Source organism: Myxine glutinosa, chromosome 1 (genome assembly GCF_964187855.1).
Source record: "Myxine glutinosa chromosome 1, kmMyxGlut1.1, whole genome shotgun sequence".
Lineage (NCBI taxonomy): Eukaryota > Metazoa > Chordata > Myxini > Myxiniformes > Myxinidae > Myxine > Myxine glutinosa.
In genome coordinates, this window is record NC_136261.1 from 234,988,167 (window position 1) to 235,005,047 (window position 16,881).

At 42.2% G+C, this 16,881-nt stretch overlaps 1 protein-coding gene across 5 annotated transcripts in view; it reads right to left on the bottom strand.

Annotated features, from left to right (window-relative positions):
* The window catches only part of TIMELESS (timeless circadian regulator), a 120,752-nt gene that overhangs the window by 71,537 nt on the left and 32,334 nt on the right, over positions 1–16,881 (bottom strand). For all 5 annotated transcript variants that reach the window (XM_078785145.1, XM_078785146.1, XM_068128690.2 and 2 more), the window contains exons 9-14: positions 14,954–15,041; positions 11,446–11,622; positions 6,508–6,725; positions 3,974–4,077; positions 2,321–2,490; positions 2,106–2,237 (exon numbers count right to left, since the gene is read on the bottom strand). In XM_078785145.1, coding sequence (XP_078641271.1) covers positions 2,106–2,237; positions 2,321–2,490; positions 3,974–4,077; positions 6,508–6,725; positions 11,446–11,622; positions 14,954–15,041 — 889 coding nt within the window. The remainder of the gene's footprint in view (positions 1–2,105; positions 2,238–2,320; positions 2,491–3,973; positions 4,078–6,507; positions 6,726–11,445; positions 11,623–14,953; positions 15,042–16,881) is intronic.

Consider the following 16,881-nt stretch of genomic DNA (forward strand, 5'->3'; position numbering starts at 1 on the left):
TGAACAGCATGCCTCAACATGTACGTGCTCTCCTGAATGCTCGTGGGGGTTACACGAAGTACTGAACTGTAATTTTACTGTCCATAATCCCAGTCGTAATTTAACTTTTGTTTTTGTTTAAAAAAAAATTTGCCTAATGTGCAAAATAAAGAAATACTTCTGGAAAACGTACAGAAGTTTAACACAGTACTGTCCGTGAATTGAGTTCGATATCAGTTTACATCACTTTCAAGGATCAATTTATTTGTTTCGAAATGTCAAATGTAGTTTTTGTTTCTTTTAAAGGTCACATTAACAAAATCTAGAATAATTTCAACATAATTCCAATGAACTTTTGGTTCTAAGACATCTTGAAAAGTACGTTCACCCCCACAAAAAAAATATTCCATATTAAATGCCAAGTCTGTACTAACTAAAATAATAATGATAACCGCTACAACTTAGCTCTTTCAAACAGCGCAAGAATAAAAGGCCTCCTTTTATTTTTATATCGTGGTTTTTTTTACCACGGGCTTGCAAGCTAGTAATTTTTATTAGACATATTGTTACGGATCTCGGGGGTCGGCGCTCCCCTTATCAAGGGGGGATTAATCCCCTTGTCCTTTAAGTTGGCCGTCCCGAGTCCTGGAGCTATGACGTCACTTCCGGTCAGCGCTGAATAGGGTGGTAGGCCGAATTGTTCCTATTACCTAATTACCAGCGCCTTCCGGGAAGCGAGGAAATGAGTCCCGCCCGAGCCACGGCGTTAGTGGACACGCCGAGCGAAGCGAGCCGCGACTCAGGCCGTTACCAATGACTAACCCGATTCTGAGCGGTTCCTAATCGTGCCACAGGTACTCAATTGATAGAAAGGACAGATGCGATCGGATTAGGTAAAACCAAGAAAGAACAAGGTAATTTATTTACAAACCAAAAAGAAGAGGAAAGGAAAGAATGTCCAAGAAGAAGAAGAAGAAGAAGAAGGACACAGGGCAGTCTTAACTACACAGTCTTAACTTACGACCCCAGACAAGCCACACCTTGTTTTTGGCGTTCCGCCCCCTTTTTCCTCGAGCCTGACCGCATGGTCAATGGCGGCCTGAGCGAACGCCAAGGCAGCGAACGCTGCTGGCAAGGCGCGTAATGGCAGTGCTTGGAGAGGGAGGTCGCAAAATGGACGGAATGGATTGGGACCCACTCTTATTTAATTGATGCAACGCAGATTCAACTATTGGAAACACGGCCTTAACAAAAAACGCATAATAATGAAATAACTGAGTTCCTATGGTGGCCTACGTGTTGCTTGTGGACTAACTAGGGGTGCTACCTTTAACCTTTAATGTCATATTTACAAGTAATTATTTATTTACAAAAGTGTGGGTTCTAAAACCGCAACAATATGATTCGATTTTTGATGGATGCTGTGAAGAGAAACAGTTTGAGATGGTTTGGTCATGTGTTGAGGATGGATGAAAGTGACTGGTTGAGAAGAGTGATGGAAATGAATGTAGAAGGAAGTAGAGGACGGAGAAGACCGAGAAAGACTTGGCTAAAGATGGTCGAAGAAGAAATGCGGGCAAGGGGGTTAACAAGGGGAGATGCAGAAAATAGGGCAAAATGGAGAACATTGTCATGGGGACCGCAAGGCTAACCCCCGCTCTTGCAGGGAAAATGGCCTTAAAATGCCTGTTGTGTTGTTGTTGTTGTATACGATTCGATTTGTGGGGTACCTTATCGTGAGTAACACTCGACCCAAAGTCAATAGAAATATGACAACAAACCCAAGGAGTGTATAATCAACAGAAGCTTACAGGCGTGAAGTCTTAGGCCCACCAGAAAACCAAATATGGCAGCCATATTATTTTGTCTGGGTGCCATTGTGAGTGGAGTGACAAATGTTGGTGGGGTCCGGCAGCTGTCCGACCAATGGCTGCGCATTTCAAAAATCGACTCCCAACAAGAACCCCACTAACAGCAACGTGAAGCTCTTGTGGACCTGTGGCACGTCTCATCAAATTGGTCTTATCAAGTATTCATCTTCATGAGCATCAACTGTAGTAAAATCAAAACAAGTGCAGTTGGCTTGATGAAGCACACACAGTAATGAAGGCTGATGAAGTCCTCACCTTCATGCTTGCATCCAAGTCCTTCGACATTTTGTCCCAAAGGAGATCTTTTGCTTCGGCAGTCAGTTCTCCTTGAACAGGGGCTACTGAGGTTTTCGATTTTATCTTTTTCTTTCGCTTAATATATTTCTTCTGTGGGAAGAAATGTGGGCATTGTAAGAACACAGTGCGTTATTTTGTTTGTGAAGGTGCTTGCGTACATTGAACACACTTGCCTGTACACACATCTTTCTGCGTTGGTTGCAGAGCTTTTCCAGCATCTTGAAGAAGATGTGTGCTGTCTCCACGAGGTCACGCAGGAATGACAAAGGCTGCTTCGTCTCGTCATACTTACGAAAGAGCGTCACAAACAGCTCACGGTACTCCATAACGTAGAATATGTTGCCTGTGGACAATTACATTCACAATTTGGAGAAAACAGTCATAGTCACCTCCAGAGACTCTTAGGATGCTATACTCTTTCTTACGTTAATATTACAACCACAACTATGGATATTCAGAAAAAAATGAGTACTACTGATATGTGTGCAGATCACATGACAGGATCAAGTGCAGAATGCCCGACTTTAATGCATGCATAATCAAATCCGTCAGTGATCAAGATAATCATGAGCAGACAACCGTCAGTGTCCACATAGTATTTTTAAGTGAAAATAGAAATTTGACTTCCCCACTGTACAAATGAAACAGGTTTTGGAATTGTACATGGATGGTCATTATAATCTTCTTTTTCAAGCTCAAAACTTCTATATAACAAGATGCAATGTCTGTGTGTCGTTTTGCGTCTCCTCTAAAACCAATGGTTGCACAAAGTTGAAAATAGTACCATATTGTTTGCCAAGAACGCAGGCAGTACAGGGCCCCAAAAAAAATGTTTTGGCCACAAACTTCCATTATTGACATCAATAAATGCTCAAAGCAAGCCGGAACTATGGTTAGCGTAGCTTGGTGACAAGTCAAGAGACATTGCTGATTGGCTGAGCGAGGTTAGGTGCACTGTGATTGGCTCCTGCCAAGTGATTTTGATACACCCTTACAATACCCATTCCCCGTTCTTAGAATTAAAATAAATAAATATATATAAAACTGGACATAATTCAATGTCACAACGTCGATCGATATGCCTCCGCCCACATTAGGTCTTCACTTACTGTAACTTTGACCTAAAACCTCAAGACCATTTTACCTCGATATTTAATCTGCACATACCATATGCTTCATGGTACATGTACTTAGTTTAGTTAAAATCCCATAGTCAAGGGTATCACATTAACAAGAATTTTTAACATGACCTCTGACCTTGGAGGAACACATAATATCTATCATGGCTGGATGCACTGATGAAGGTTTATACATTCTTGTACCAAGTTTGATTAAAATCCCTTCAGGTGTTCTCAAGTATCACATTTTTACCTAACATCACCTCTGACCTCTTGATGCCAAAATCTAATCAGTTCATCTTTGCATCATAACATATACTTTTTCCAATTTTGGTCCATCACTGGTTCACAAATTAGCGTGGTAACAGAATTTTAACCGAACCAGACCCTTGACTTTTGACCTCTTGACCCCATAATCTAATCCTTTTATCTTTACATCATTATACATACTTGTATAAAGTTTGACTTGGATCTCTTCTGCCGTTCTCAGCTTATTGCGGAAATGAAAGTCTATCACGGACGGACAGATAACCCGAAAACATAATGAATCCGGCGACTTCATTGCGGAGGCATAAAAAATTTATTAGAGGTACAAACGATGCAACAAAAAGTGAGCTTGGGGCCCACGGGCTTGCTAATCCAAAACGTTTTGGAAGCAAAGCTTCATTCACATCGACTTCTCCACCAAAACGATGACATCAAACTTACTCTTTATTACGTTGGCACTTTCTCGTATCTTCTCGTTGGGAGATCCATCCATCACGCTCAATGTCATGATCAACTCCTGGTACGCCCTTAGTGCAAGATGCATGCTGCCAAATACAACACAGATTGTGGGATGGCCCTGACATGATTGCCAAAGGATGAATATAGTCCTGTACAAGATCATGGATTTAATCCGATGTTATTTCACTGTATTACGATGTAAAATTTCTGGTAAAGCCTGTCCTCTCCCAAAATACGAGGGTGTTCAAAAGCAATGCCTCTCATACTTCTTCTCCAAAATAGGTAAAGATAGTTGAAAGAAACAAAGACAGATACAAACATCAATTCTACCATGATGCAAACTTATTTCTCAACATAATCGCCACGTGCTGCGGTCCACACATTTCTGTCAAAGTTCAATTAGTTTTGTGCTGCCATCACAATATAACTGTGCATTCTGCTGACTGAATGAGCTCCTTGACATCATCTTCAGCAGAAAATTGTTTTCCACAAAATTTGTTCCTTAAGCTTGGGTATTAGATGAAAATTTGACAGAGCCAAGTCAGGCTTGGTTATCCGGTGGTACTCCATTGACCATCTGTTATTCTCAGGATCGTAATGGTTCACCCAGCACTAACCTTCAGTCATATCTTCTCCAGTCAGTCACCCAACTCTCATCATCAGCACTTCACAGGACTGAATGTCTGCTTTCTCAACTGATGTATTACTGAGACCTCTAGTGTCAGAATGACGAAACTTCTCACCCTGTGGCGGGAATAACTAAAGTACAGACTGCCCTTTTTTTCATTTGAATATCTTTACCCGCTTTGGAGAAAAGGAATAGGAGGTATTACTATTCAACACACACTCGTACATCCATTATGGATTGGAATATACACTAAACAGTCACGTGAAAAAGTAAGTACACCCCATGTAAAGTTTTGACTTCTTCAACATATTTCAACATACAGCTATTTGATCTTCATTTCAACAATATTGATAGATAAAGGTGATATAATATAACAAATATCATGAAACATTTACATTTTGTAGTCCATTGTATAATTTAAATAAACCTCAATGCAAATTTCACATGTGGAAAAAGTAAGTACACCCTTGGGTCTAATAGGTGGTATTGCCCCCTTTGGCAGAATCAACCTCAAGTAGGCGTTTCTTATAACTGTCTACCAGTCTCTGACATTGACTGGGAGAAATTTTTGCCCACTCCTCCATGCAGAATTCTTTCAGCTGTGCGATGTTCGAGGGGTTTGCTGGATGCACAGCTCATTTCAAATCCCCCGACAACATCTTGATGGGATTTAGATCCGGGCTTTGACTTGGCCACTCCAGAACCCTCCATTTCTTTCTTTTCAGTCATTCCTTGGTGGATTTACTGGTATGTTTAGGGTCATTGTCATGTTGCAAGGTCCACCTTCGGTTGAGCTTCAACTTTCTGACAGATGGCCTCATATTATCCTCAAGCACCCTCTGGTACAATGAATAATTCATAGTGGATTCTATGATGGTGAGCTGCCCAGGCCCTGATGCAGCAAAGCTGCCCCAAACCATAATATTTCCACCACCATGCTTTACAGTTGGTATCAGGTTCTTGGGGTCAAATGCTGTCTTTGGTTTTCGCCAAACATGTCTTCTGGTACTGTGGCCAAATCGCTCTACCTTTGACTCATCTGTCCAGAGCACATTGTTCCAGAAGTGCTTGTCTTTGCCTAGGTGTTCATTGGCAAACTTTAGTCTTGCCCTGGTGTTCTTTCTGGACAGCAAAGGTTTCCTCCTGGCACACCACCCATGTAGATCAAATTTGTGCAGCCTCTTTCTAATGGTAGACTCGTGCACTTTGACATCAAGTGGCAAGAGCTACCTGTGGGTCCCGTGATGACATTATAGGGATCTTAGAGACTTCTTTCAGCATCTTGTGGTCTGCTCTCGGGCTGAATTTGCTGGGGCGGCCTGGCCTGAACAAGTTGGCAGTTGTTTGGAATCTTCTCCACTTGTAGATGATCTTCCGGACAGTCGAATGATTGATTTCAAATTGTTTGGAGATCTTTTTAAATCCCTTCCCAGACTCGTAGGCATCTTTAACCTTCTTTCTGAAGGCCTCAGAGAGCTCTTTTGATCCAGGCATGGTGACGCCACACACTTCAACAACAAAGAGCAAACCTAACGAAATGTCTGAGGTTTAAATAAGACAGGTTCCTCCAAGATCCTCTAACGATGTTCTAATCATTTGCACCTGAGCTGGTGCACCTGATTCTAATTTTAGCTATTTGAAGTAGTGATAAATGTCGGGGTGTACTTACTTTTTCACGTGACTATTGGTTGAATATATCCATATATATTGGTTGAATCAGCCTTTCTAACTTCCAGCACAATCATATGCTCCTTAAGTGCATCTCTGCACTGAAAAAAAAATGAAATGAAAATGAAAAAAAAAGAATGATAAAAAAATGTAGCAATCGTTTTGGTTTCAGGTATGGTGTATAAACTTCTCACTTAGGTTCTGCAAGACATATACATACCGACGTGCCCACGCCACTTCCTCTGTTTTGACCACGAGCATCATTTCATAACAGTTCATAAGACACCGTTCCACAAAATGAAATGAGCGAACTTGAACAGTCTCCGACACCAGTTCAGGTCGGAATCCCACAACACGGTTGAACTCCATGAAGAAAGCGAGCGACCACAGATAATAGGTTTCGTCATGCTCTTGTGCCTGCTCCCTCGTCAGCGAGTTCTGTTGAGAACACGGAGAATGCTTGACCCGCCTTACACAGTCCCCATGCCCGCCACTTCCAGCCTCACCACCAAACCACAAGATCCAACAGAAAATTTTGAAATAAAAACAACAACGGATTTTATATAAAGTTCTTCACATGAGGGTTTTTGCCAAACGGTCTAACCTCATTAAATTCAAACCTCTATGATTTATACAAAGCCAACGTTCTTTCTTGAATGCCACATTATAAGCTATTTCCATATGAAACTGTTTTTTGGATATTTTACACCTGAAAAAGGAGGACCAGGTATAGTTTGTGTTGACCCAGAACTTTTGTATGAATCATAGAGGCTCCACAAGCCAATCTTTTGGAGTTTGATAAATAAAAATTAGACTCGTAACCTACTAAGAATGCTCAAGCTCAAAACTCAAGCTCAAGCTTATCTTCCCCCATCCAAAACCTTGATCTTTTCTACCCCCGCTAATTTCACCCCAAATCCACTTTTTTGAAATACCAACTTCTGTCCGGGAAGCCCTTGGTGTCCTTGTGTTTTATACTTCTCCCACCCCCCCCCACCCCCCTTCCCACACCTCCTCCCCCCAAGCCCTCTTCCTCCCACACATCTCCCTGCTTTCAAATGTTGTGGTTGTGTGCTTCCCCTTCTCTCCCCATCTTGTCTTCCGCTCCCTCTTTTTGTATATTTTGTTTGTCTGGTTGATTTGTTTGTGAAATAAATGTTAGCTCTTTCACGAGCCTCAATTCAGTATACAAAAAAAAAGAAAAAAAGAAGCAGCTCCGTGCTTACTTTTGTGGTTCATACTGAAATTCAGGTTCAAATGGAAAATGATTTTTAAAAGTTTCTCTGTATAAAATTGTTTGTGGTTAGTTGTTGAATGGCTGAAACATTTGGCATCAGCAGCCACATGAGTGAGGTCACATGACCTGGATTTACAAAGATATAGTTTTCCACTGAGGGAGAGAAGTTGAAAGAGAAGTCAGGCCTGGGTGTCGAACCGCAACTCAGACCTGGAGGACTTGGTAACAGCGGATTGTGCAGATGGATCGAGGAATATTAATTAGGGTCCCCACGCATTTCTTATGAAATAATTCTCAGTTTTTCCCAAGGTGAAATTTTCATTTTTCAAGGTCACATTTTTCTACAGAAAATACAGTGAATAAGTTATTATCATCAGTTTTTCAAGCTTGTGGCACAAACAGTAACACATACCATGATAAAATGTTGATGCACGAGAAGAGGTTGCAAATGCTTCATGCATATATTATTAAAAACAGCGAAATGAAACAAAGTATCAAGATCTGAGTAACGGTTGCTCGGCTATGAAAGTTTACCAAGTCAAGACAAAAATTCTTATCGAAATGTCAAATCAATACTGTAGCCGACATATCTCCCAACACAACGTCTAAACTTGGTACATATCCGAGACATTGAGGTAAGAAATGATAATGATAATGCTTAGCATTCTTAATCATCCCCCATCCATAGTCATTCCTCACCTCACCCAAGTTACCATCCTGAACATGACGGACCGGACCGCCGATAATCCTGTGCGCCATTATATCAAACATGATAACATGATTATGTAGCGCTTAAAATATATAGTCGCTATAGCAGTCAGCTAATGCCAACCTCTCTACCAGGAAAGGAAGACCTTGAGGATGAGCCAAATGTTTAAAGGAGGCGATCTCGAAACTGCCGACTTGGTGACTCGCGTGAAACGCCGAGGGGAAGGATGTGCATTTGAACTTCGGATTAATAATAATTTATTTACAATAATAAACAAGGAATATGGGATGTTGCGGAACATGACTGGTTTTTTTTCATGTCAATAGGACCTGAACTCTGCACAAACAAATAGACATTTAAAACGTTAATCGAAGAGATTGGATGAAGTCAATGAAAATGACATTTGAAACACAAATTCACCGTGCAATTGCAATGTGATCTCCACAAATAAATCGTCCGACGATGGCAGTTTCAATTGCAAGACCACGAGTAAATCAGTAAATGTAAAGTAAAAAATGTAAAATGTAAAAATAAATAAAAATAAATAAATGTAATGTAATAAATAAATGTAATGTGAATAAATAAAGTAAATAAAAAAATTAATAAAAAAATGTAAAATGTAAAATGTAAAGTAAAAAACTTTCACCCAGAAGCATCGTCCACTGTAACAAAACGAACCGTCCCCAGACCTCTCCAGAAGCCTCGTCCACAGTAACAAAACGGACCGTTCCTGGATCGCTCCAGAAGCCTCGGCCACTGTAATAAAATGGACCATTCCCAGACCTCTATGGAAGCCTCGTCCACTGTAACAAAACGGACCGTTCCTGGATCGCTCCAGAAGCCTCGGCCACTGTAATAAAATGGACCATTCCCAGACCTCTATGGAAGCCTCGTCCACTGTAACAAAACGGACCGTTCCCGGACCTCTACGGAAACCTCGTCCACTGTAACAAAACGGACCGTTCCCAGACCTCTCCAGAAGCCTTGTCCACAGTAACAAAACGGACCGTTCCCGGATCGCTCCAGAAGCCTCGGCCACTGTAATAAAATGGACCATTCCCAGATCTCTCCAGAAGTCTCGTTCACTATAACATAACGAACCATTCCCGACCGCTCTGAAAGCCTTGTGAGTGCTTCCAGATGTTATGACATCATCCGATTGTCAAAAAAAAAAACACGGAAATTTCCAGACTATTGGTATTTTAGCCATTCCCATTTGTTTTCCCAACCGGGAAAACACATTTTGAATCTGCCGGGGTTTTCCCGGTAGCGTGGGGACCCTGAATATAGATAGACCTGTGAGTGGAGCAAGTACAGTGAACTGGTGGATGCTACGGTGGTGGTTCAGAGTTTCACTGAATGGACAATTTTGCAGTCAGTTTTTATCTTCGCCTGAAGTGACATCACCCTCAACCACTGAGAGAAGGTAAATCTTGTGTGGTCCAATGTAAAAACTTTGGAAAATGGGACACACGAGAGTGGATAGATTGGTGACTGCAAAGAGGCCACGGAACACAGGCTGCAAGAATCTGGGCCAAACCTCAGAGGAATCTCATTGTGTTATACAGCTGCAATCACTCTCTTTTCACCACCTGCATCTTCCGTTGTTGGACGGCTTGCTTTGCCAGTGGTGACGCCATTACTCTCTTCCATGCTGAATCCTTTATCAGTGCCTTTATACTGACTGTTACCCCGAGGCCTTACCGCAGGCCATGGAGTGAGGTTATTTCTCTTGCGAACTTCCTGTGGTTTGTTCTGGTGCTGTGGACATTTTGTGGATTCCTTCCATCAACATCCACCCTTGGTGACATTCGAGGATTGTGTCATTTAGAAGTGTAATTGGTTTCCTCAGACCTTGGATTTTCCTCAAGAACTGCTCAACATTAACTGTCCGTTGACTGGCAACCTCACGCACTGTTACGCGTTGTTGTGGATCACATCCCAAGATATAAACTTGTTTGTATGTAATTAATTAAATGGGATCAATTGGTGATATACCTGGTATTTGTCGGTGTTTATAATCGTGTTTGACTTGTTACCATCGGCGATTTGATTTAGCTGTTGGGAGATGAGAATTGGGGAGTATTCAAATGTGTGGCTGGGTAACCCCTGTAAATGTAAATGTGTAACCCCTTCCTATGCACTTCTTATTTTCGACTCCATAACATGCCATGTTTGCCATTGTGGACCCGACAGCATTTTCATGTTTAAATTACTGTTCAGATAATTATTCACCAAACAGATATTTGCTGGAAGCATGAAAGGTTTTCAATAAGTCACTTTGTTGATTTAACCTTCAAAGATTACTCAGCTTCTTTCTTAATCTGGAAAATACACAAACTATAAAAGAGAATTTGACGCGAATGCGTGGATGGATATTCCTCCGCCCACGTTAGATGTCAACCCACTGTTACATTTGATTCAATTAAGGTCACATGAAAAATTAAAATGTCACATGAGAGAGATAGGGAGAGAGAGGGAGAGAGGAAGAGAGAGACGGTGAGAGGAGGAGAGGGAGAGGAGGAGATGGAGAAAGAGAGAAGCAATAAGATAATTAAAAGAAAGAAAACATCACATGCTTCTAATTCGGGTTGTGATCTGCAAAAATATTTTCAAAAGGCACATGACCTTTGACCTGTTGAACCCAACACTGAATCAGTTCATCTTTGTATCATAGAACACACTTCGGGCTGACAGGATGGCCAAGAGGTACACCCACTTGCTTCTAAGCTGTCTAGCATGGGATCGCATCTCCACCCAGATATAAACTGTCGTCCTGGTGTTTCATAGGCAGAGTGATTAATCAGTGTATGTGCCATCCTTCAGATGGATGTTAAATGAGCGTGCTATCTGCCATTATTAGTTAATGGATGTTAAAGATCCCACTGGATACTTAGCAAAGAGTAGGCAAGCTATTGCAGGTACCCTAACCATATTCCAAATTCCTGCCCTACAGAGGGCATTGCATCAGCAGCACAGCCATGCCCTCAGCCAATGATGCTACCCCACATCCTTGTGCTGCATACAAAAGAAGTCCATACTTGTGCCAAGTTTGGTCAAAATCCCTTCAGTGGTTCAAGTGTTATCGCGGTAACAGAAAATCTGCTGTGCATGCACGTACTGGAGCACAGCCGGAACGGACCTCTCAAAAACTTAACGCCTCTAGCACCTTCAGCTGCGAAGCCATAAAAAGCAAGAGGATGCATCTATACCTTCACAGTGTACATGATCCGATTGTAACAGTTTTCCAGGAATTCATGGCAGAATTCTTGCAGGAAAAATCGGACACTAAGAGCGGAGCGCCTCTGAAGTTGCACCTCTTGTGCAAGCTGCTTTCGCCGTGGACGCCTCTTCACTGGTTTTCCCACATCGTGGTTATAGCTGTCAAACTGCAGTTAAATAAAGAGAATTCGATGGTGAACATAAGTAAAACTTCAAGCTTTATATGTGGCACTCGTGTTCTCTAGAGATCCCTTTGTACCATACTTAAAAGACAATTGATACCAGGTAGGCCAGCCATGGGATGTCACTTTGAATGGCCAATTGTGGGTACTTGAGTAGCAAAACATACCCAGTCAGACACCCAGCACCCAAGTTGGAAGTTTATTGAGGCCTGGGAGGGGATTTTTAAAACTACGTCATTATATTGCATGATTTGGAGGAGAAATGGCAGATGCTTGGAGAGAACTGTTTTTCGTCAAAATCTCCTCCTTCAGTTCAACGACATTGTTCAAGTAAAATGTATAGAGTAAAGATGAACACGCGCTGCAATACACAGATTTCAGCTATTTTACTTTGTATTGACAGCAGTTCATGGGAAAATATGTAATGCCACATGGAAAAGTACATATTACGTCTTTTGTTTGAGTGGCGACGTATCGTTAAAAACTTGAAAGACAAATCAAACTTGCAGGAACCTCCTCCTTGGCTGTACCCATCAGAGGTGCCATTGGTTATTGAGGTTTGGTATAGAAGGGTCTAATCAGAGGAGAAAAAGGAGAAAAAACTACGATAAAAAAATAAAAGGAACAAATAAACAAACGATTATTTGATCCGATGAAGAGGCCCCCAAATGTCAGCTTAACCTTACTCCCCAAAGCAATTAATACACCTTTGTTAGCTTTTGGTTGATAAAAACCTATTGTTCTAACAAGAGAACAGTGCAGACATTCAGAACTTGGAAAGATTTGACAGATTTGGGAGATTTGACAGATGACATGATTTGACAGATGATTTGACAGATGACAGAAAGATTTGGTAATAGGGGAGGAGGGGCGGGGGGGAGGGAAGAGGGTGATTTGGGGATTCCGTGCATCCACGCAGGCAGACGATATACTTTTGTGAATTTTGAAGGTGTTACAAGTGACCATCTATATTTAATGGGGCTATGGCATATGGATTGTATACAATGCATTCAGAAATTATTCAGACCCCTTCACTTTTTGTTATGTTGCAGCCTTATGCCGAAATCGTTTAAATTCATTTTTTCCCTCATCAATCTACACTCAATACCCCATAATGACAAAGAGAAAACAGGATTTTAGAAAGTTTTGCAAATTTATTAAAAAGAAAAAACTGAAATATCACATTGACAAAAGTATTCAGACCCTTAACTCAGTACTTAGTTGAAGCACCTTTGGCAAGGATTACAGCCTCGAGTCTTCTTGGGTATGACGCGACAAGCTTTGCACACTTGGATTTGGGGATTTTCTGCCATTCTTCTCTGCAGATCCTCTCAAACTCTGTCAGGTGGGATGGGGACCGTCAGTGGACAGCCATTTTCAGGTCTCTCCAGAGATGTTGGATTGGGTGGGTTCAAGTCAGGGCTCTGGCTGGGCCACTCAAGGACCTTCACAGAGTTGTCCTTAAGCCACTCCTGCGTTGTCTTGGCTGTGTGCTTAGGGTCATTGTCCTGTTGGAAGGTGAACCTTCGGCCCAGTTTGAAGTCCAGAGCGCTCTGTTTCAGGTTTTCATTAAGGATATCTCTGTACTTTGCTCCGTTCATTGTTCCCTCAACCCTGACCAGTCCCCCAGTCCTTGCTGCTGAAAAACACCCCCACATCATGATGCTGTCACTACCATGCTTCACCATTGGGATGGTATTGGGCAGGTGATGAGCGGTGCCCGGTTTCCTCCAGACATGACGCTTAGAATTGAGGCCAAACAGTTCAATCTTGGTTTCACCAGACCACAGAATCTTGTTTCTCACAGTCTGAGAGTCCTTTAGGTGCTTTTTTGCAAACTCCAAGTGGGCTTTCATGTGTCTTTCACCGAGGAGAGGCTTCCGTCTGGCCACTCTGCCATAAAGCCCAGATCAGTGGAGTGTTGCAGTGATGGTTGTCCTTCTGGAAGTTTCTCCCATCTCCACACAGGATCTCTGGAGCTCAGCTCTGAGATCCAGAGATCCAGTGACCATCGGGTTCTTGGTCACCTCCCTTACCAAGGCCCTTCTCCCCCGATTGCTCAGTTTGGCCGGGCGGCCAGCTCGAGGAAGAGTCCTGGTTGTTCCAAACTTCTTCCATTTAAGAATTATGGAGGCCACTGTGCTCTTGGGAACCTTCAATGCAGCAGAGATGTTTTTGTAGGCTTCCCCAGATCTGTGCCTCGACACAATCCTGTCTCTGAGCTCTGCAGGCAGTTCCTTCGACCTCATGGCTTGGTTGTTGCTCTGATGTGCATTGTCAGCTGTGAGACCTTATATATAGAGAGGTGTGTGCCTTTCCAAATCATGTCCACCCAATTTAATTTACCACAGGTGGACTCCAATCAATGTGTAGAAACATCTCAAAGATGATCAAGAGAAATGGGAGGCACCTGAGCTAAATTTCAAGTGTCAAAGCAAAGGGTGTGAATACTTATGTCAATGTGATATTTCAGTTTTTTCTTTTTAATAAATTTGCAAAACTTTCTAAAATCCTGTTTTCTCTTTGTCATTATGGGGTATCGAGTGTAGATTGATGAGGGAAAAAATGAATTTAAACGATTTCAGCATAAGGCTGCAACATAACAAAATATGAAAAAAGTGAAGGGGTCTGAATACTTTCTGAATGCACTGTATATGCATTATCTACTCTTCCATGAGGATTTGACCTAGGAAGCTGAAACGTTCAGGGATTGATAAGGGCACGCTGATGTTGTGCATGTGCAAGTTTCATTTGATTCCATCAAGCTTTGAAAAAAGAATTCCACCCATCTTGGCGTATTCCTCCTTTGGGAATGGGGACCCCAGGGGATGGGCACAATTAGAATGATTCAAGTTATAAAACCACGATGTTTTTATTTCATTTTTGTAGCCGAGGTTTTTTTTTTTTTTCGAGAGTGATTGTGGCAGTGGTCTGTTCCCTATACATCACCCAAATACAGGGGTGTGTCAGAAAACTGTTACACACTTGGAACAAGATTGCCCGTAGGATAGGTTCTCTGCTAGTTCATACAAAAACACCCAAAATTAATCTGGCTGAAATCATCTTGGTGTAGATGGGAAAAATAAAAACTCAGAATGTTCAACTAATTGATTTCAAAATCGACCAATTTTGAATGCCAAATTATGATTCACATTTACAAAAGAAAAAAAAAAAAAGGTCATAGGTTCCACCATCCTCAAAATCTTTCCAAAGACTGATGTAGTAAGTCGTAACCACCCTTGAGTTACACAATGATGGGTGAAAGGTTTACTCAGGAGAGAAAAAGGTAATCATAAGATGTCCATGACAAGCAGACCGTTTGCACTGGTAGATGGTAGACCATATCTTCATCAGAGACCGACTTCAGTCCTTGCACCCTGAAGGTACCACCAAATCGAGAATGCCTGGAGGACAAGCAGGACATTGTGCAGTCACATGACAAACACCCATTGTGATGTAACAGAAACAAATCAATAAAAAAGTCTGTATCTGCATGTCTGTGCATGAGGAACATCGAGAAAGTACCAGACACACGATGCATGTTTGAGGAACTTCTTGAAAAATACAAAACACTGACAAAACTGCCCACCACTTTCTGGCTACCTTTTATAGTGGGGTACCTGGACAATCAGTCATTTCAAGTTGATGCAAAAGATTACTTTTGTTCCAACTTTTGAACGGATGATCCGATCTGAACATATTTCATATTAGCAGCTTTGTGATGAAGAGTAGCAACTTCATTTCTAAGTATTTTGCCTCTAGAGGCCACCGTGTTGACGGTATCAGGATAAATCCATAAAAAACATGTTATTTTATGACTATTTTCATATTAATCAGCCTTGCTTTTTAATTTGAGTCACAGATCCATGACGTGGCCAAGACCCTATACAAATTGTCTCCTGGGCGCAACAATCAGGCATCAGAGGACCCATTCTGCCTCAATCATACACGATTGTCAAACCTGTAGGCCGAAATCTTCTCACCCAACCTCCGGTAAAAGATGTGCAGCTACTGTCCACGAGTTCATTCCATAAGGAGGAACAGCATGAACAGGCATTGATGACTGTGGATTGATTGATGATTGTTACATGCCAACCTGCACGTGGAATTGGAGACAGAGAAAGTCACTCTGATCATGTGGTCTTCATACCATGCTTGTCGATCAGATGCCGTTGGACCACCAGAAATGCATTGAAGCCCTCCTACCACTATTCCATGAGAATGCAGCTACACCAGGAATGATTCGACATGGAATGGACCAAGTGAAACAAACAACTGAGTACCTCAACCCACAACAACCTCCAGTATTGGTAGTGGACCAGCCACTTCACGACATCATGAAGAAAATGCAATGGACCTTCCCTGAAATCTTTGCAGACGACAATTTTCTGGTGATGCTGGGAAGGCTCCACATCGAAATGGCTTTGTGGGCCACTATGGGCGATCTCTTGCATGAGTCTGGATGGCCAGAAGCCCTGACAGAAGCCAGAATGACGAAGACAGAGGCAGCAGCCAAATCTTATTTGAAAGCATTCAACCTAATGAGAACACGATATTCTCACCAAGTTACCATTGTGGTGCTCGACAGCCTTCTGAAACGAGCCTATGAGGACTGTGGAATTGAGATTACCTTTGAGGATTGGGTCTCAGTGGCTTACAGGGAGAACCCAACAGTGCAATTCTGGCTACTCATTCACAAGTACCAACAATTCATATTCATGTTCATACGGTCACATCGGGAGCGCAAGTTCAAACTCATGGTCGCTACTCTCCAAAAGCTTATACCCCTATTCTTTGCCCTAGATCACCAGAATTATGCTCGGTGGGTTCCTGTCCTTATCAGAGACCTAGAAGCTCTTCCGGCTATCATCCAGGAGGAGTTTGAAGTGGGGCACTAGATGACAACTAGAAGCAATCGTCAGTTCTCATCCATACCAATTGATCACGCACATGAGCAGGCCAATAAAAGAGGAGAAGGAGTTGGTGGCGTGATTGGTCTCACAGATCTCCCTGCCATGTTAGAACGCTGGATTGTGACTGGTCCAGAGATTAGCCGCGTTGTTGAACAATTTACTGACGCAAATGACGATGCTGATGATGATGAAGAGCTCCCTCATCACGAGGAAAGATGTGCATCTCAGCACCTTTTTCGGTGCCACGTCACAGACCTGTTGGATGTCCTGCTAAGCAGAGGGAATCCCTTTGAGGAGAACAGTGCGGATATGGTCACGTTAGACAACAAAG